Here is a 20,849-nt window from a genome sequence, read left to right on the forward strand (position 1 = left end):
TTCCTCACCTCGCTCATCAACTCATCCTTGACCGCTGGCTACGTCCCTTCCGTCTTCAAGAGAGCGAGAGTTGCACCCCTTCTGAAAAAACCTACACTCGATCCCTCCGATGTCAACAACTACAGACCAGTATCCCTTCTTTCTTTTCTCTCCAAAACTCTTGAACGTGCCGTCCTTGGCCAGCTCTCCTGCTATCTCTCTCAGAATGACCTTCTTGATCCTAATCAGTCAGGTTTCAAGACTGGGCATTCAACTGAGACTGCTCTTCTCTGTGTCACGGAGGCTCTCCGCACTGCTAAAGCTAACTCTCTCTCCTCTGCTCTCATCCTTCTAGACCTATCTACTGCCTTTGATACTGTGAACCATCAGATCCTCCTCTCCACCCTCTCCGAGTTGGGCATCTCCGGCGCGGCCCACGCTTGGATTGCGTCCTACCTGACAGGTCGCTCCTACCAGGTGGCGTGGCGAGAATCTGTCTCCGCACCATGCGCTCTCACCACTGGTGTCCCCCAGGGCTCTGTTCTAGGCCCTCTCCTATTCTCGCTATACACCAAGTCACTTGGCTCTGTCATATCCTCACATGGTCTCTCCTATCATTGCTATGCAGACGACACACAATTAATCTTCTCCTTTCTCCCTTCTGATAACCAGGCGGCGAATCGCATCTCTGCATGTCTGTCAGACATATCAGTGTGGATGATGGATCACCAGCTCAAGCTGAACCTCGGCAAGACGGAGCTGCTCTTCCTCCCGGGGAAGGACTGCCCGTTCCATGATCTCGCCATCACGGTTGACAACTCCCTTGTGTCCTCCTCCCAGAGTGCTAAGAACCTTGGCGTGATCCTGGACAACACCCTGTCGTTCTCCACTAACATCAAGGCGGTGACCCGATCCTGTAGGTTCATGCTCTACAACATTCGCAGAGTACGACCCTGCCTCACACAGGAAGCGGCGCAGGTCCTAATCCAGGCACTTGTCATCTCCCGTCTGGATGTACTGCAACTCGCTGTTGGCTGGGCTCCCTGCCTGTGCCATTAAACCCCTACAACTCATCCAGAACGCCGCAGCCCGTCTGGTGTTCAAGTTCTCTCACGTCACCCCGCTCCTCCGCTCTCTCCACTGGCTTCCAGTTGAAGCTCGCATCCGCTACAAGACCATGGTGATTGCCTACGGAGCTGTGAAGGGAACGGCACCTCCATACCTTCAGGCTCTGATCAGGCCCTACACCCAAACAAGGGCACTGCGTTCATCCACCACTGGCCTGCTGGCCCCCCTACCTCTGAGGAAGCACAGTTCCCGCTCAGCCCAGTCAAAACTGTTCGCTGCTCTGGCACCCCAATGGTGGAACAAGCTCCCTCACGACGCCAGGACAGCGGAGTCAATCACCACCTTCCGGAGACACCTGAAACCCCACCTCTTTAAGGAATACCTAGGATAGGATAAAGTAATCCTTCTAACCCCCCCTTAAAAGATTTAGATGCACTATTGTAAAGTGGTTGTTCCACTGGATATCATAAGGTGAATGCACCATTTTGTAAGTCGCTCTGGATAAGAGCGTCTGCTAAATGACTTAAATGTAATGTAATGTAATGTAATGAACCAAATGTGCTAGCTGGGGCATGTCATTAGCCTACTGTGTTACAGCTTCAAATTGATTGCCGGTACTCGACTGCCCTTTTAATATTTCATATTTTAAATTACATATGAAAAACTCTCCAAGGATGTCATAGTGTATTGCCCTGTAGGCCTACAAGTGTAAATGCAATGTTTGTCGATGCAACGGGAATTGACCCTGTTAGCATTCTTCACAAAAGTCCAAAGGTATGTACACAACTGCGCTCCGTTTATGAGTTTATGAGTTCATTCACTTCATGACTGAAACTCACACACAATATTTGTGGGAAAGTCATCTTTACAGTAAGCACAAAAAATGTTGCAGGCTATAATGTAACAACACACAGTTTACTGATTTGTACAGCCATTTACTGAAACCTACTTAAGTAACACACCAAAAACACAATTAGTGCTGAAATAACAGTCTCACAGAGAAGACGTGACAGGAACAGAATAATAATGGCCCTTTTGTTCCCTCCGTGAACGCGCTATTTCTTCACGTCCGACACTTTGCCATGGTGTCTTGGTCGAAATTGCGGATCCTGTTCTTGATGTGGCTTAATTTAGCTTTCAGATAGTCACATCGTTCCTTCTTCTCCAGGAAGGCTGGGTCCTGTGAAGTCACACAGAAACACAAATTGTTTTGACGGCAGCTCCATCACTCCACCTCTTTCTCTCATAGCCCCAGATTTTGTTTGTAATGTAGATGTGGTAAATTACAATTTCCATAGGCCTCATTTCAAAGTGGCAGCAATATTATTCGCATGAATGGGCAGTTTTATTGAAAAAGCTAATATTACCTGGGTGTTTACACAACAGTAACAATTCTAATAAATCTCAGTTAAATGTGAAAATGATTGCTGAATGATTTTTGAAATTGTTTCAGCGTGAGCGAGGAAACGTGAGAGGAATGCTAGGGACCTCTGCCCATCACTTACACTCTTTTTTTGCTCGTACTTCTTCAAAATCAGCTGGATTCTCTTCTGCTCCTACAGACAGAACAAACACCCACAATTCAATTGGTTAAAAGGATGACAGATATTTATGTTTAAAAATAGTATCACCCATACGTCACATGCTATTTTTAGTGGAAGCCTTTGTTCAGAACATGGAATGTAACATACCTCTTATTGATCAGTGGCCGTGACGATGAGATAACAAAAATGCTACTTATATTGAGAAGTGCAGTTACATTTCCAGACAGAGGAATGTTATCGTGGTGTATCTTATCATAGTGAGATCGAAAAAGCACCATCAAGCCTCAGGCCCAGATTTAAAGTGGTAGATGAAACCACTCACCTCATGACTGTTGCCATCTTTGAGGAGTTTACCCATCATGGCATCCAGCTCTCTGAACTTCATGAGGGTGTCACTGATGTCTTTGTGAAGGTCCTTGTACTCCTGATACTGGTCGTTGAAGACAGCTTTGTATTTCTCCCTATCCTCCAAAGAGGAGATTTCTGGATACTTCCTTAAGGAATAAGACAAGACACAAGACTATGTTAGATAATGCTAATGTATTATTACCTGCCATACCATTATTACACCTAGCTTAATACATTTACACAAAATACGAGAGCTCTGTCATTTTAAAAGTCACTAATAACATTTGAGTCTGTCTCTCCGTATGCACCTCAGCTTAAGTGAGAGCCTAACATCCTTGCTCAAAATCTGTCTCAGGATATTAGGCATAGGTCCCCTCACTCACATGACATAATCTGCGATGACTCTGGGCTTCTGGGCATACCCTGTGGGGATGGCTCTGTTCCGGCCACCTGGCTCCTCTTGCTGAAAATCTGTGATGTGGAGGAGTTTGGTTGCCCTCACTGAGCTGTCCACCTCATCCTCAAACACAATCCTCTTGGTCTGCGGATTGGGAGATTTGGTCTGAGCCACAGGGATGGGCCTCAGATGCTCCTGAAGCCAAAGTTGAAGCATAAGGTATCATGCAGCAACTCAAAGTATATAAGCTACCAGAGCATCCAATGACACATGTACACTGTGCTGAAAGAGTGAAAGCAACCTGTCTCATTCTTACGCGATCACTCTACAGTAGGGATGGGCAACTGGCAGCCCGCTGACCCCTTTTGTAGGCCCGAGGATATTAAATAAGGAATTCAGTTGGGTTACAGTTGAGAGTTAGAATAGTACAATTCAAAAGGTTAAATTGCCAAATGTTGTTGCACATCAGCAGTTTTTCTCTTGTTATGTCAGTCACTGACTGACAGCCACTCAATTAGCCATGTCAGCTAACATTTTTTAGATTGGTAAATTAGTCTAGCCAGCTATCTAAACTTGTAGTAATCATGGTTGAATTACTGACCGGCGGACCCCCATTGATTTTGTTATAGTCACTCTCACTCAGATTATATCATATTAAAAACTGCGAGAAAAAAGAAATCTCCACCACAGGAGGTTGGTGGCACCTTAATTGGAGAGAACGGGCTCGTGGTAATGACTGGAGCGGAAATGGAGTGGAATGGTATCAAATACATCAAACACATGGTTTCCATGTGTTTGATGCCATTCCATTTGCTCCGTTCCAGCCATTATTATGAGCCGTCCTTCCCTCAGCAGCCTTCTATAATCTCCACCCCATGGCAAAATGTGTAGAATTGCAGGAAACTAGCTGTAAACTGCACATGTGGGTCCTCAGACCCTGGAGCCACTTCGACCCCTCATGATGAGTTCAGATTTTTTGTGGCCCCCACCCCCATCCTTGCTCTACAGTAACTGCAACTGTGTGAAGTTATGTATGTAACTGTATGACATTGTTCAGCTTTATCTAAATAAATAATTTTAACTGTCTCCCTCCAGAGATGCAACGCGTGTGGTCGAGAATTATATTGTTCCTATATGTTGTCTTCAGTTGGCAAACTAAGCTTATTTGGTTACATTAGCTCAGCTGAATGATGCAATTACTGTTTTCGCTCCTCACCTTCCGCCCGTGCTTATCTTATTAATACATTATCTCTGTTGTTTTTTACCTATAGTTGGTTGCTGCGAGAACTGATAAGCTGGACTATTTAAAAACAGTAATAAACTTGGGCTATAACAGCCAGTTGCACTGCTATATGAAACAATGGTGTCCCCATACGTATCCACATGAGTAGTTTCACTGCTGTTGTTTTGAGACCCAAGGCATTGTTGGCTCATTCCCAGTCGTAACTGTACGTTCCATGACCTCTAAGTGCTGATTGATCTGACACCATTCCCACAACAACTTCCAGATGCCAATGGGCAAGAGAAATACCATGAGTCAGGTTCTTGCAGTAATAAGTGTCATACCTCAGTCAGAGGAAAGGGCAACGTAGAGAGTGTCAAATTAGATGAATACACTAGACAGTAGATTAATACACTAAATTTACCTCACTTGAATGGTGAGATGTGTGTCTGCTAAATGACAACCCCAAAATCCAACCACCCACCTGGTTCTCAAAGAACTCCATCTCCCTGCGGGTGGCCTCGTGCCTCCACATCTTCAGACACACCAGGAAGCTGATGAGGTACATCAGCATGTTGATGAAGATGAAAGCCGTGCCAGCCATCTGGCCCCCGTCCACCCGACACAGGCTGGACATTATGGGGTTAATGCCTATAGTCATGTAACACAAACCCCCACGGTTGAGATCGTTCAGGTACACGATACCAGCAGCCATGTAGAGGAGGAACAGGGCGACGTTGATGACGCCTTCAGTGAGAGGCCACCAGGGTGAGTCCAGGAGGATGGTGCGGTAGTACATAGTCAGCCCGATTACCAGTAGGAGGATGGTTACAATCCACACCAACCCAACCACCGCTATCACGAATAGAGTCATAGGTCCATTATAGGACTTCCCCGATGTGCCATATCCATTGTTATACGCACCATTGTACAGTCCATAGGCGTTCGACCACTCACTGTCCTTATGGATGTAGGCACAGACACAGGCGAGGACCATACCCCCAAAGAGAAGCTCAAACCCAGCCAGGAGTCTCAGTAACCCAGGCCATGATTTCATATAGGAGTATTTCAGCTTGTAGACCTCCACTTTCTCAGCATAGTACTCAGCTGGATGGATACTGGTCAGCTCTGAATCCTCTGGAAGATAATGGAGTAGGTCATTGTCTATAGGAACGTCCCTCAACAAGGGCCTATGGGAACTCTTGCTGGAGGTCCCCAGTGAGTCCTTAGTGTCCCAGTACCTCCTCTCCAGTATGGGACTGACAGGTGGACTCACCCTGGTCCCATTGGGCACAATCTTGACCCCTGTGGAGCCCAGGTTAGAGTCAGCATCCCCATTGCTCCATTTCTGGAGAATACTGCCCCATGATTGGGGGAGGAGAGTTCTCAACCTGTCCTTAAGGGTCCCCTCGTCCCCACCACCCCCCACTCCTTGTACATATGGGGGAGTGCTGGATGAGTTGGCAGTGGAGTTTGCGTCATCTGAAAGGTCGTCATCTAAGGCCCTCTGAGGTGTTAGATCTAGCGGGGCATTCTTCAATGAGTTTTTCTTCAAAGAGGAGTTCCCATCCACACTCTCCGGGTCTCCTCTCTTGAATATCTTATTCCAGCTTTTCATACTACGGGCTGATATACAGTAAGGGGGCTCTGGGTTTAGTTAATCATTGAGGGATGGAAGAAAAATATAATTTATTGTCGTAGAGGAACTGTGTGAATCAAAGAGGAGCAAAAACACAACAGGGTTAGGCCTATCGTAATAAGGATATAGCATTTTTGAATACGTGTGCTGTGTATTTTTTTGCTTGTAATAATGGTTGATATTGACAAAGTTTTCGACCAATTAATCCTATATGACATCATTTTCTACTCACTCCCCTTTATGATGTAGCACAGATGTTATAGGTCAGCTGTAAATAGTACTCCCTAAGAATCTTTGATCTTAAGAAAGAAAATGACCATGGTGGAATGTTTGTGAAACAATTTTTTTCTTTACAGCGTTAGGAAAGCAGCATACAATAGCCTCTCACAGGGGTCTGAGGAAAACTCATTTATGACATTGCGCAGTCAAAGTCGCTCACAACTCAAAAAAGGAGAAAACCAAATGGCTTTCTGGTCCAAACCCTGAATTTCTCAGTCGGCTACTCAACACACATGACAGAAGAGACTTAAAACTGACCTTTGGCTCCTTCACAATAAATGTACACTTAGGCTTAACGTCTATACAAATGATCAACTTATAACTGTCAACATAAAACCTTCAAATAAAGTCTTAAATAAATCCCTTGAGGATTTTCTTTACAGTGAAAATCTGATTTATATAATGTAATGTGGAAGTTAAAAATGTCCTTTAAAATGTAGGCAGCTTACCTTGTTTTGGCTAATGGCAAGCTCCACACTGGCCAGTTGTGAGTTTAGCAGACATTTGAGTGCTGTGAGGCAAAACCCCTTCTCAAAATGGATGCCTCTACAGCAGGCCCAGCCAAACCTTCTTTGGTGACTCAGTTTTGTTATCGCAGGCTGTTGAGCTGAGAGGGAAGCAGAGCTTAAACATTAAACCTGAACAGCCATCTGTTAATGCTGCTGATTGGCTGGCACCGCTAGGCTAATTTCTGTGGGAGAACAGCTTTAAATATTTACATTCAAAAGCTAGAGCTTCCCAAACTTCTCTGACGCTCAGTGTATTTTACTTCAACAGGTGTTTCAAATGTGTTTAAGAAGAGAACAGACTTCACATTTCCCTATGAAAGAATTGCGTTTATTCTGAAAAGGTTATCTCTGGTAATACAAAATACATGTTAAACATTTATCAGGGGCATCCCCTCAGTTTGATATCAATCAAATGGTATTAATCACATTACAACCACTATCTAAGATCTGCAAAATAGCTTATTCCATTATCTATAATTCGATTATATTATCATAATCTAAACAGAGCCAAGTCTGGCACTAGAGGGCACCATACTCCAGTTCTGAGAGCACAACCCAGCAGCCATGTTCCTGCCTCTCCTGCCTCTGTTTCCTCAGTCATGTACTGTATAAAAAGGCTTTGGACCTGATTTCTCCATCTGATTTGGACATGGCTGGACTACAGGTCTGTCTTTACTCACTTTCAAATGTAGTGCCGAGCCTGAATCCCTCCGTGCCTCGATCCAAACCAGCAGCTAGTAACACCTCACCTGTAGTGAGGAGTTTCCCTCAGGGGTTGGAATGATTTAGGAACTGCTGATGCTGAGCAAACTAGATCTTGCTTCCCCTGGAATGCCTAGACTGATATAGAAAGTAAGGCATGACAGTTGGGCCTCATGCTTGCCTTTTGCCTATGTTCTTCAGAATCTGCCATGACTGTAACATTAGTCAAAACAATGGCCGGTGCCACCTGTATTGAGCCATTCATCAGTCAATCAATCCGATTCCATCCTGCACCACTCACAGAGGTTGATGTTACATTCCACACCATATCTGTATGGAATAAGATAGTAATGATATCAAGATATTATCGTCTTCTCTCAACAATGCACATAGAGCAACTCCATTCCGTTGCACCTCACTGACACTCCAACTGACACTGTCACGAGTGTGGATATGAGAGTGTGTTGTTTTATCATCCAGCTAGCTTTTCCTCCATGGTCAACAGTATTGTACAATATTAAGAACGTACCCTAAGCTCACTCCACAACTAGCTTCAAATGTCACGGGTGGAGCCACCCAAAACCTTCTGCGTGGCTCAAACCGTTGGAATGTTGTCAAGGAGCACGGTCGCGTGTGTTAGCAAAGCAGAGGTCCCGAGTTTGAGCCGAATATTGCGGGGGAAGTGGTACTCGTTAAGCAAAGCAATGTGACGTTTGTTCCATGTGCACATTTATATGGGGAGAAACCTCAAGGCAAGGACATCTGAAGTGAATAGCCCCAACCCACTCACATACAACCTCCTACCCCCTGAGAGAGCACCGTACGCCCACGGTCTTACCCGGCCTCAAGCCACCCCATCTAGTCCTGTCCTTGGCTGTCCTCTGTGCTGACACCACAGGGGCATGTTCAGTTGGGAACAGATAGACATGGAATGCATAGAATAGATATGAATCTCTTTTCCAGGTGGCAGTGGATCTTGTCTGTTATGTATACATTATGCTTCTAGTCAGCAGCTGTAGATGTTGTGTTTTTGAGCAAGGTGAAGGTCACTTGTTCAGTTGAGGACAATGTTGAGAGCATTACAGATAGAAATGTAACCTAGATAGAGAATGAACAGCTGCGAACTCTATTCCACATGACAGAGGATCAGATCTGTTCTTTAAATTACGTTTCTCTGTAACTGATATTATGTTTTTGCTCTAAGTGACTTTCCCTGTTGATTAAATGGTATTGGTATCTCAGACTTTGATCACAGAGGTTGTTGTAAGGGATGACAAAACACCAATTCAGATGGCTGCCGAGTGATGCAAGTGTTCGATATTACCGTACATGGACACGTTCTAAAAAAAACAATATGCAACATTTTAAAAGTGTGAGATATGATCATGGATCTGAATCACTGGCCTTGGTTGGAGCGATTGTGCCAGATGGACATGTCCAACAAACATGCACACACTGCTTCATGGCTCCGGTCCTGACGCATGGCTCAGGGCACCGGAATGGGCCTCTCTCTCTTCACAGCTAAATGAAGCAGAGGAGCCACGGCAGCCTGCCACAGACAAGCTCATTTGTAACGTTTCATCCTGTTTCCCTCAGACCTCCAAGTGAGCAGGATGATGGATACAGAAATGGGAGACACTCGCTCAAACATCTCCACAGGAAGCCCCTATACTCCTCCTCCTCCTACTCACCACTGTCCATTGAAAAAAAGGTGGTGTGTTATGACCTCTCCCATGATTGGCCACTCTGTATATAATTAGCGTCAGTGGATCGTTTTATACATGTAAACATAAATAGCCTCTTTAAGCCGGGCCTGTACATTAATGGGTGGGCCCCCGTAGCCTGTCCATTTGTGACGACAGCTCATAGTTCACCTTAGAATGGGGCCTAAGCAGCCAGATGTCCCCTGGAGGACTGTGTTTCTCCGGTAATGTTTTAGGACATTCCCCTCCACAGGATTTATTTACAGGAGTAGCACACGTTTTCTGTGGCTGACACAGCACCATTCTGGCTCTCTGTCGGCACTTTTTTATTTTATATTTTTTTTTGGGGTGGATCAGCTTAATATTGCGGAAAGAATATTGCTTCCATCAATGTAATTGTCTGCATCATTTCCAATCCCCCATATATTTTTGGGGTAAATATATATATCCATACACGCATGCATACATATACACATATATACATACACATACCTATGTAGACATACATACTTTGCCATATATTTTTCAACTGTGCTGTGATGCTTCACAAAACAATTTAACCTTTCTATTCTCATAGCTTCTACAGATTGTAAATAAAAAATAAAAAATGTTGGTAAAATAATTATTATATTATTGATTGATTGACTATGGCTTTTCAAATCACCCAGTATTGCTATCTGCAGCATTAGGTCTAGGCAAATGTTGCAATTCTTCAGCCATTCCTGGACCTGTGACCAAAAACGAGCTACATATGGACAATACCAAAATAAATGATCTAATGACTTTGCCTCCGCACAGCAGAATCTGCAGAGCTTGGAAGATTGTATCCCCCATATATATAACATTCTATTAGTTGCAAGAATTTTGTATAGTAATTTAAATTGAAAAATTTGAAGTTTTGAATCTGGCGTTGTTTTGCGTATCAATTCATAAATCATGTGCCATCGAATGGGTACATCGAAAATCTCTTCCCAACTATTTTGCAATTTATATGGCACAGCTGTCAGTTTTTTGGTCCTTAAATGAAATTGGTATATGTTTTTATTTATCACACTTTTCTTTAACCATTTATGTTCTTTAATACAGGGCCGACATACAAGTTCCTTACTTTTTTCCCCTTCTACTTGCCTCTTCCATTTTTGTGGTAATGCTGCAATTAATTGGTTGTAATTTTGAGTAGAGCAGACATTTCCATATGTCTGTGTTAGCTGCATGTGTGACATCACTCCACCAGTCCTATTTATAATATAATTCACTAAAATTATACATTTTTTTAAACATTTCTTCGAAAAATACAGTTTTTTTAATCAATTACTATATTTGAATTTAACCACAATTGCTGTATTATTTGTTCTGTCTTTTCAGGTGGATTAAACTGAAATTGCAACCAACTTTCTAAAGCTTGTTTAAAAAATAAAGATATTTTGGAGATTATTTCCTTTTCAAACAACCCAAAGTGGGCAGGTGTAATCTGAATAAAGGGAAAAAGGCCCTTCTTGAACATAGGATGAGACATTCGTACCAATTTACTAGAAAACCAGTTTGGATTTAAGTATAACTTTGGTATGACTGATGCCTTTAGTGAGAGGTCTAATGCTTTAATATTTAATCATTTCTGCCCTCCAAATTCATATTCGTTATATAAATAGGCTCTTTTAATTTTATCTGGCTTGCCGTTCCAAATAAAATTGAATCTTTTTTGTTCATATAATTTAAAAAGCAGGTCACTAGGTGTAGGCAAAACCATAAGCAAATAGGTAAACTGTGATATGACTAAAGAGTTAATCAGGGTGATTTTTCCACAAATAGACAGGTATTTTCCTTTCCATGGTAGCAAGATCTTATCTATTTTTACTAACTTTCTATAAAAATTTATTGGAGTGAGATCAGTTCTTTCTTTTGGGATTTGTATACCGAGTATGTCCACATCTCCGTCAGACCATTTCTTTGGTAAACTACATGATAATGTAAAATTTGAATTTTTTTGTGATCCAATACTTATCATAATTTGGTTTTAATCCAGAGAGGATAGCAAAAGTATCTAGATCCTCTATGAGGCCATGGAGAGACTCTAATTGTGGTTTTAAAAGAAAACATGAATCATCGGCGTACAATGACACCTTCGTTTTTAAGCCACGGATTTCTAATCCCTTAATATTATTGTTTGATCTAATCTTAACAGCTAACATTTCGATGGCAATAATAAATAAATATGCCGATAGTGGACAACCTTGTTTTACTCCTCTAGATAGTTTAAAACTTTCTGAGATGTAGCCATTATTTACTATTTTACACCTATGGTTACTATACATAACTTTAACCCATTTTATAAGAGATTCCCCAAAATTGAAATATTCTAGGCGTTTATATATAAACTCCAGTCGAACTTTATCAAAAGCCATTTCAAAATCAGCTATGAAAACCAGGCCTGGTGTCCCAGATATTTCATAGTATTCTATTGTTTCCAGTACTTGTCTTATATTATGTCCAATGTATCGTCCATGTAAAAAACATGTCTGATTAGGATGAATAATATCTGACAATACTTTTTTAATTCTATGCTCCAAGCATTTTGCTAGGATTTTTGCATCACAACACTGAAGTGTAAGAGGTCTCCAATTTTTTAAATGGACTGGATCTTTATATATACCATTTGGGTCCTGTTTCAGTAATAATGATATCATACCTTCTTGTTGCGTGTCTGATAATCTACCATTTATATAGGAGTGGTTAAAACATGCTAATAATGGTCCTTTGAGTATACTGTATCAAAAAAAGTTTTGTATACTTCCACTGGTATGCCATCCAGCCCTGGAGTTTTCCCATCCTTAAAGGCCCCAATTGCATCAAGCAGTTCCTCCTCTGTAATTTGGCCTTCACATGAGTCTTTCTGTACAGATGTTAATTTTACATTATTATTAGGAAAAAAATCCATACAATTAGTTTCAGTTAGTGGAGATGGAGGAGCCTGAAACGAAAACATATTCTTAAAGTACTTTACTTCCTCTTTCAAAATATAATTTGGTGAATCATGCGAGACTCCATCATTTGTAACAAGTTTTAATAAAAATTTTTGGTAGCATTTCTATATTGAAGATTGAAAAATAATTTGGTGCATTTCTCCCCATATTCCATCCAGTTCGCTTTATTTTTACAATATATTACACTGGATCTTTCTTGAATAAGTTCCTCCATTTCTTTTTGTTTTTCCTCTAACTTATCATGTGCCTCTATGGTACCGTTTTTATTGCTATCTAACTGTACTGTTAGTCCTTCAATTTCCTTTGTTAATATGGACTCTTTTGATTTAAATTGCTTTTGTTTTATAGATGAGTACTGAATTACATGGCCTCTAAAGGCACACTTAAAAGTGTCCCATACAATAAGGGGATCTGCTGTACCTATGTTATGTCTGAAAAAGTCAGTTATAAATTCTTCTGTCCTAGTTCTAAACAATTTATCATCTAGTAGGCTTTGATTAAATTTCCAATATCCTCGCCCACATGGAAATTCTGTAAGAGTAATATACACTGCTCAAAAAATAAAGGGAACACTTAAACAACACAATGTAACTCCAAGTCAATCACACTTCTGTGAAATCAAACTGTCCACTTAGGAAGCAACACTGACTGACAATACATTTCACATGCTGTTGTGCAAATGGAATAGACAACAGGTGGAAATTATAGGCAATTAGCAAGACACCCCCAATAAAGGAGTGGTTCTGCAGGTGGGGACCACAGACCACTTCTCAGTTCCTATGCTTCCTGGCTGATGTTTTGGTCACTTTTGAATGCTGGCGGTGCTTTCACTCTAGTGGTAGCATGAGACGGAGTCTACAACCCACACAAGTGGCTCAGGTAGTGCAGCTCATCCAGGATGGCACATCAATGCGAGCTGTGGCAAGAAGGTTTTCTGTGTCTGTCAGCGTAGTGTCCAGAGCATGGAGGCGCTACCAGGAGACAGGCCAGTACATCAGGAGGCGTGGAGGAAGCCGTAGGAGGGCAACAACCCAGCAGCAGGACCGCTACCTATGCCTTTGTGCAAGGTGGAGCAGGAGAAGCACTGCCAGAGCCCTGCAAAATGACCTCCTGCAGGCCACAAATGTGCATGTGTCTGCTCAAACGGTCAGAAACAGACTCCATGGGGGTGGTATGAGGGCCCGATGTCCACAGGTGGGGGTTGTGCTTACAGCGCAACACCGTGCAGGACGTTTGGCATTTGCCAGAGAACACCAAGATTGGCAAATTCGCCACTGGCGCCCTGTGCTCTTCACAGATGCAAGCAGGTTCACACTGAGCACGTGACAGACGTGACAGAGTCTGGAGACGCCGTGGAGAACGTACTGCTGCCTGCAACATCCTCCAGCATGACCGGTTTGGCGGTGGGTCAGTCATGGTGTGGGGTGGCATTTCTTTGGGGGGCCGCACAGCCCTCCATGTGCTTGCCAGAGGTAGCCTGACTGCCATTAGGTACCGAGATGAGATCCTCAGACCCCTTGTGAGACCATATGCTGGTGCGGTTGGCCCTGGGTTCCTCCTAATGCAAGACAATGCTAGACCTCATGTGGCTGGAGTGTGTCAGCAGTTGCTGCAAGAGGAAGGCATTGATGCTATGGACTGGCCCGCCCTGTTCCCCAGACCTGAATCCAATTGAGCACATCTGGGACATCATGTCTCGCTCCATCCACCAACGCCACGTTGCACCACAGACTGTCCAGGAGTTGGCGGATGCTTTAGTCCAGGTCTGGGAGGAGATCCCTCAGGAGACCATCCGCCACCTCATCAGGAGCATGCCCAGGCATTGTAGGGAGGTCATACAGGCACGTGGAGGCCACACACACTACTGAGCCTCATTTTGACTTGTTTTAAGGACATTACATCAAAGTTGGATCAGCCTGTAGTGTGGTTTTCCACTTGAATTTTGAGTGTGACTCCAAATCCAGACCTCCATGGGTTGATAAATTGGATTTCCATTGATTATTTTTGTGTGATTTTGTTGTCAGCACATTCAACTATGTAAAGAAAAAAGTATTTCATAAGATTATTTCTTTCATTCAGATCTAGGATGTGTTGTTTAAGTGTTCCCTTTATTTATTTGAGCAGTATATATGCCAATTATGTGATGATCCGACCGAATTCTGTCCCCGATCAACACTTTTTAAACTTTTGGTGCCAGAAAGAATGGCATAAGAAAGTAGTCAAGATGACTAGTTTGATTAAGCCTCCCCCATGTATATCTCACTAGGTCAGGGTATTTAAGTCTCCATATATCCACTAATTCCAATATATCCATAAGATTCATGATTTCCTTAAATGCCTGATGGTGATAGTTTGTAGTGTGATTTCCTTTCCGGTCCATAGAGGTATTTAAGACCGTATTAAAATCTCCCACCATAATAATAGAGTATAGTGTTGCTTGTAGAGTTGATAAATTCTTATACAGTGGGGGAAAAAAGTATTTGATCCCTTGCTGATTTTGTACGTTTGCCCACTGACCACGAAAGGATCAGTCTATCATTTTAATGGTAGGTTTATTTGAACAGTGAGAGACAGAACAACAACAAAAATATCCAGAAAAACGCATGTCAGAAATGTTATAAATCGATTTGCACTTTAATGAGGGAAATAAGTATTTGACCCCCTCTCAATCAGAAAGATTTCTGGCTCCCAGTTGTCTTTTATACAGGTAACGAGCTGAGATTAGGAGCACACTCTTAAAGGGAGTGCTCCTAACCGCAGCTTGTTACCTGTAAAAAAGACACCTGTCCACAGAAGCAATCAATCAATCAGATTCCAAACTCTCCACCATGGCCAAGACCAAAGAGCTCTCCAAGGATGTCAGGGACAAGATTGTAGACCTACACAAGGCTGGAATGGGCTACAAGACCATCGCCAAGCAGCTTGGTGAGAAGGTAACAACATTTGTTGCGATTATTTGCAAATGGAAGAAACACAAAAGAAATGTCAATATCCCTCGGCCTGGGGCTCCATGCAAGATCTCACCTCGTGGAGTTGCAATGATCATGAGAATGGTGAGGAATCAGCCCAGAACTACACGGGAGGATCTTGTCAATGATCTCAAGGCAGCTGGGACCATAGTCACCAAGAAAACAATTGGTAACACACTACGCCATGAATGACTGAAATCTTGCAGCGCCCGCAAGGTCCCCTTGCTCAAGAATGCATATACATGCCCGTCTGAAGTTTGCCAATGAACATCTGAATGACCCAGAGGACAACTGGTGAAAGTGTTGTGGTCAGATGAGACCAAAATGGAGCTCTTTGGCATTAACTCAACTCGTTGTGTTTGGAGGAGTAATGCTGCCTATGACGCCAAGAACACCATCTCCACTGTCAAACATGGAGGTGGAAACATTATGCTTTGGGGGTGTTTTTCTGCTAAGGGGACAGGACAACTTCACCGCATCAAAGGGACGATGGACGGGGCCATGTACCGTCAAATCTTGGGTGAGAACCTCCTTCCCTCAGCCAGGGCATTGAAAATGGGTCGTGGATGGGTATTCCAGCATGACAATGATCCAAAACACACGGCCAAGGCAACAAAGGAGTGGCTCAAGAAGAAGCACATTAAGGTCCTGGAGTGGCCTAGCCAGTCTCCAGACCTTAATCCCATAGAAAATCTGTGGAGGGAGCTGAAGGTTCGAGTTGCCAAACGTCAGCCTCGAAACCTTAACGACTTGGAGAAGATCTGCAAAGAGGAGTGGGACAAAATCGCTCCTGAGATGTGTGCAAACCTGGTGGCCAACTACAAGAAACGTCTGACCTCTGTGATTGCCAACAAGGGTTTTGCCACCATGTACTAAGTCATGTTTTGTTTTGCAGAGGGGTCAAATACTTATTTCCCCCATTAAAATGCAAATCATTTTATAACATTTTTGACATGCGTTTTTCTGGATTATTTTGTTGTTATTCTGTCTCTCACTGTTCAAATAAACCTACTATTAAAATTATAGATTGATCATTTCTTTGTACGTGGGCAAACGTACAAAATCAGCAGGGGATCAAATACTTTTTTCCCCCACTGTATATATTTTCAAAGAAGCTTGGATCATCATTATTCAGACCATATAGGTTAATAAGCCATATCTGTTTATTGTCCAATGACATATTTAAAATAATCCATCTACCTTGATAATCTGTTTGGACAATTTGCACATTTGGATCAAAATTACTCTTAATTAAAACCATCACACCTTTGAATTTCTTTGCCCATGGGAAAAATATATTTCGCCCCCCCTCCAGTTCTTTTTCCACAAAACTTCATCTAAAATTGTTGAATGGGTTTCCTGTAAACAATAGATATTATATTCCTTCTCTTTTAACCAGGTAAATACTGATCGTCTTTTCTTATTATCTGCTAGGCCATTACAATTGTAACTGGCTATACTTATTTCACCACTTACCATAATGAGACACAACTTTAAATTCTATTTATGAAAATATATGTTTGTAAACGAACCATTAAAAAGTAACATGATGATTGTCTATATAGCTGTTCCATGATATTTGCATTGCTACTAAGTAAACCTCCAATTGGTCCCTACTATTCCACCCGCTAAAAGCCTTCCTCATCCCTAGTTGGGTTGTCATCCCAATGCCCGGCAGACCACCCCCGAACCCCCGTATCCCATAGCCCTGAACAGACTGGGATCCATCCTTCGAAAAGAGCACACAGTGCCATTTACCGAATTGAAGTAAATCAATTGCCAAATGCATTTCCATCCCCCTCACCTCGATTTGTATTATATATAGCTGTGGATCATCCTCTATTGTCCCTAACATCTTTTACTCCTTCGCAACAGTTGTGGGATACACACATAACACCCACACACAGTCAACCTTTTCCCCCCACACAATCATAAGCTCACATTCTCAACAGTTGCACCATCCCAGAGCCCAACTCAAGAAAGGTCTTGATTTACAAATGCATTTACAGTTGCAGCTGCATTAGAAGGCCTGCAAGACCGCGCAAAAAATGGGCAGAAATTGAGAGATTTTATTAACCATTGTCACATCCTAGATGATGGAGGTCAAATGTACACCTTTTCCCTGAAACGCCCACAATACGGTCACCCGTATTGACCATATTTCCAAGCATCTCCATGCAGTCAGACTTTTGATTTTGTGCCACCAGGGTCACAATAATATACCCCCTCTCTGAATGTCAGAGTGTGACCCCCTCCCCATGGGTTACTGCAGCTAGTGTTGCCAGCACTGCCACTGCCTGGGTGGGGGCACCCCACTGGAATCCCCACCGGCTAGGTACAAGGTCGTCAAGGTTCTCATTAGCAGCTTTGAGAATTTCCTTGTGTAGTATGCTCTCCCTTTAGGGGGCTTTGGCTTTGCAGGACCAACCCTGTCGGCACTTGGCACAGCATGTTCCACTTTCTCTGCTCCAGGGGGCTCCACTCAAAAACAAATGTGCTCATGAGAGGTTGGGGGAAACTGTCAAATATGGATTTACAGAACTGATGCCAAACACACATTCAGTTACAATTACCACATGAAATGTGTTATGATGATACCTTATTCTATCAAAAGGGAATCTGAGGTGCAGTATGTACTGTAGGTGTGGTTGTAGAGGTAGTGAGGGTGATCAGTACCACACACTTGTTTAACTTAGAAGTATTTACAGTACTATTTACACTGTCAAATATTTTTCTTTCAAAATATTATTTATCCCAATGTTTGTCAAAAATTGGAGAGCGAAATCATAGCTGAGGATAGTCTTTAATGACCAGATGTTCTCCTCTTTGTGGTACAACTGTTACCTGCAAATGAAAGAACAACATACTGTATACAGAGCACATACTATCCCCGATTGCCATCCATCAAAGCTGGTTCATTCCGCTACTACAAATGCATTATGTGGCAGTGTACACATAATAATGGTATACTTTACTTTTCGAGTTTTCATCTTGTTTAACCCAGTTTAAACATATTCAGATGCCAGCTTTGAGAAGTAGCCTGTTATATTTGATAGACCTAAGAATTGTTTATTATATTCAGATTATTAGCCGAACCAGATATTATCAGCATATTAATATGAATTTCCCTCTCTCTCTTTGCAAATTTCTTGCATTTTTAGCAAGGACTCCATTTTCAGAAAACGAAGACTCTATTTTGCTGTAACAGCTATTGTAATGATGTTTCGGCAGTTAGCGTGTAGAAAAACCCTGGGGCATGTCATAAGGAAATATAATGTCTAGAACTGAGTTCTCTAGTATAATGTGAAATACAGAGAGCAATACCCTCTTTATACATTACTTTATTATTTATATTTCTGTAATGTTCTGAACATTGCGCCCTGCTGCATCTGCCCCTGCGTTATTACATTAGTCCCATTTGCTCTGTGACTTCCACAATGAGGTCATATTCACGGGACACCCACTCTTGCTGCTTCCAAACCCCATGGGGCAAAACAGAAATCTGTCAGTAAATTAGGTATAGCTCTAATCTTTCTCTCTCTCTCTCTATTTGCTTCCTCTCTGCAAGCTGAAGTACCTCTACTCTCTGGAGAGGACATTCAAGCACCTGTGATGTCTGTTTACTGGTGCTAAACTAAGTATCACGTACTAAATGCAATCTGGAGAGGAACATGGGGGTTCCCCCATCAATTGACCGAATTTTCACACCATCAAAATGGTTGTTGAAGCAAATATATAATGAAAAATATAATTCATTGTGGAGCTTTTATTTTTGGTGATGACAGATGAAGGAGTTAAATCTCAAACATACAAGGAGGGTAACCCCAGTATGCTTGGAACAGGTGAGAGCACAATGGAGTAGCCCTCCAATCATCTTGAAGGTGCAACACTGATTTAAAGAGACTGTACGTAATGGAGTGGATGGTTAGAGTGTTGGGGGCCAGGGAAGAGTCATGCTTGATTAAATCAAGTTAAAAAAAAAAGATTCACGCTTGATTAAGTCCAATTCACATCAACCTGAACATGTTATTAAACCAAGAGCTCTCTTTCTGGACAGCCTGACCGCTAGTGGATACTTACAGGTACAAACTTGGTCGTCTGGTCGGAGGAAGTCAGACTACAACGTCTAACCGACTTACTGACATGGTTTGTTCTCCTTACTAAAGCCATATCGTAATACAGTGTTCTCTTGAGTGATAACGTTAAAATCTTTTTTTTTATGGGAGATCCATGACCTTCTTGAAGGAGGTCAAGGTAATGAGTATCTTGGACACCTTGGTACTGTGAACCAATTTACTGTCTATAACCATCCAAGTATTTATTTAGTACTTTTTTATATATACAGTACCAGTCAGAAGTTTGGACACACCTACTCATTCCAGGGTTTTTCTTGATTTTTACTATTTTGTACATTGTAGAATAATAGAAGACATCAAAACTATGAAATAACACATATGGAATCATGTAGCAACCAACAAAGTGTTAAACAAATCAAAACGTATTTTAGATTGTTCAAAGTATCCACCCTTTGCCTTGATGACAGCTTTGCACACTCTTGGCATTCTCAAATCAAATCAAAATCCAATCAAATCAAATTTTATTTGTCACATACACATGGTTAGCAGATGTTAATGCGAGGGTAGCGAAATGCTTGTGCTTCTAGTTCCGACCATGCAGTAATATCTAACAAGTAATCTAACAATTCCACAACAACTACCTTATACACACAAGTGTAAAGGAATGAATAAGAATATTTACATAAAAATATATATGGATGAGCTATGGCCGAACGGCATAGGCAAGATGCAGTACTGATGGTATAGAGTACAGTATATACATATGAGATGAGTAATGTAGGGTATGTAAACATTATATAAAGTGCCAACATACTGACTCAAATCTCTAGCCACTAATAATCAAAATTTGGATGTAATAAATGTATCACTAGTCACTTTAAACAATGCCACTTTATATAATGTTTACATACCCTACATTACTCATCTCATATGTATATACTGTACTCTACACCATCTACTGCATCTTGCCTATGCCGTTCGGCCATCGCTCATCCATATATATTTTTATGTAAATATTCTTATTCATTCCTTTACACTTGTGTGTATAAGGTAGTTGTTGTGGAATTGTTAGATTACTTGTTAGATATTACTGCATGGTCGGAACTAGAAGCACAAGCATTTCGCTACACTCGCATTAACATCTGCTAACCATGTGAATGTGACCAATATGATTTGATTTGATTGAGTCTCACAAAGACACGGAGGTTGGAACCAAAATTCTAAAATTTGGACTTATCAGACCAAAGGACAGATTTCCACCGGTCTAATGGCCATTGCGCGTGTTCCTTGGCTCAAGAAAGTCTCTTCTTATTATTGGCGGCACACAATTGGCCTAGTGTCGTCCGTGTTTGGCCGGGGTAGGCCGTCATTGTAAATAACAATTTGTTCTTACCTGACTTGCCTAGTTAAATAAAGGTAACAACAAATTATAA

General features: G+C 42.0%; 1 protein-coding gene across 5 annotated transcripts; it reads right to left on the reverse strand.

Annotated features, from left to right (window-relative positions):
- Positions 1–1,839: 1,839 nt before the first annotated feature.
- Positions 1,840–7,208, reverse strand: marveld2l (MARVEL domain containing 2-like). Of its 5 annotated transcripts, none has more exons than XM_045693919.1 (6): positions 6,926–7,208; positions 5,043–6,264; positions 3,362–3,480; positions 2,914–3,085; positions 2,553–2,603; positions 1,840–2,227 (listed from the first exon to the last, which is right to left on the reverse strand). In XM_045693919.1, the coding sequence occupies exons 2-6, from the start codon at positions 6,174–6,176 to the stop codon at positions 2,111–2,113; spliced, it is 1,593 nt and encodes a 530-aa protein (XP_045549875.1). In that variant the 5' UTR covers positions 6,177–6,264; positions 6,926–7,208; the 3' UTR covers positions 1,840–2,110. The 5 variants fall into 5 exon arrangements, with proteins under 5 accessions (XP_045549875.1, XP_045549874.1, XP_013995326.2 ...); XM_045693918.1 differs by having other exon boundaries at positions 3,323–3,480; XM_014139851.2 differs by having other exon boundaries at positions 3,362–3,531.
- Between the last annotated feature and the right edge of the window lie 13,641 nt (positions 7,209–20,849).

The sequence above is a fragment of the Salmo salar genome, chromosome ssa14 (genome assembly GCF_905237065.1).
Source record: "Salmo salar chromosome ssa14, Ssal_v3.1, whole genome shotgun sequence".
NCBI lineage: Eukaryota > Metazoa > Chordata > Actinopteri > Salmoniformes > Salmonidae > Salmo > Salmo salar.

Bases quoted from the DNA above. Each gene is read 5' to 3' on its own strand.
- marveld2l (XM_014139849.2), bottom strand. From the start codon at position 6,176: ATGAAAAGCTGGAATAAGATATTCAAGAGAGGAGACCCGGAGAGTGTG. The intron at 2,604-2,913 runs GTGAGTGGTTTC...TTCTGTCTGTAG, and splicing joins AAGATGGCAACAGTCATGAG to GAGCAGAAGAGAATCCAGCT. The intron at 2,228-2,552 runs GTAAGTGATGGG...GTGACTTCACAG, and splicing joins AGTACGAGCAAAAAAAGAGT to GACCCAGCCTTCCTGGAGAA.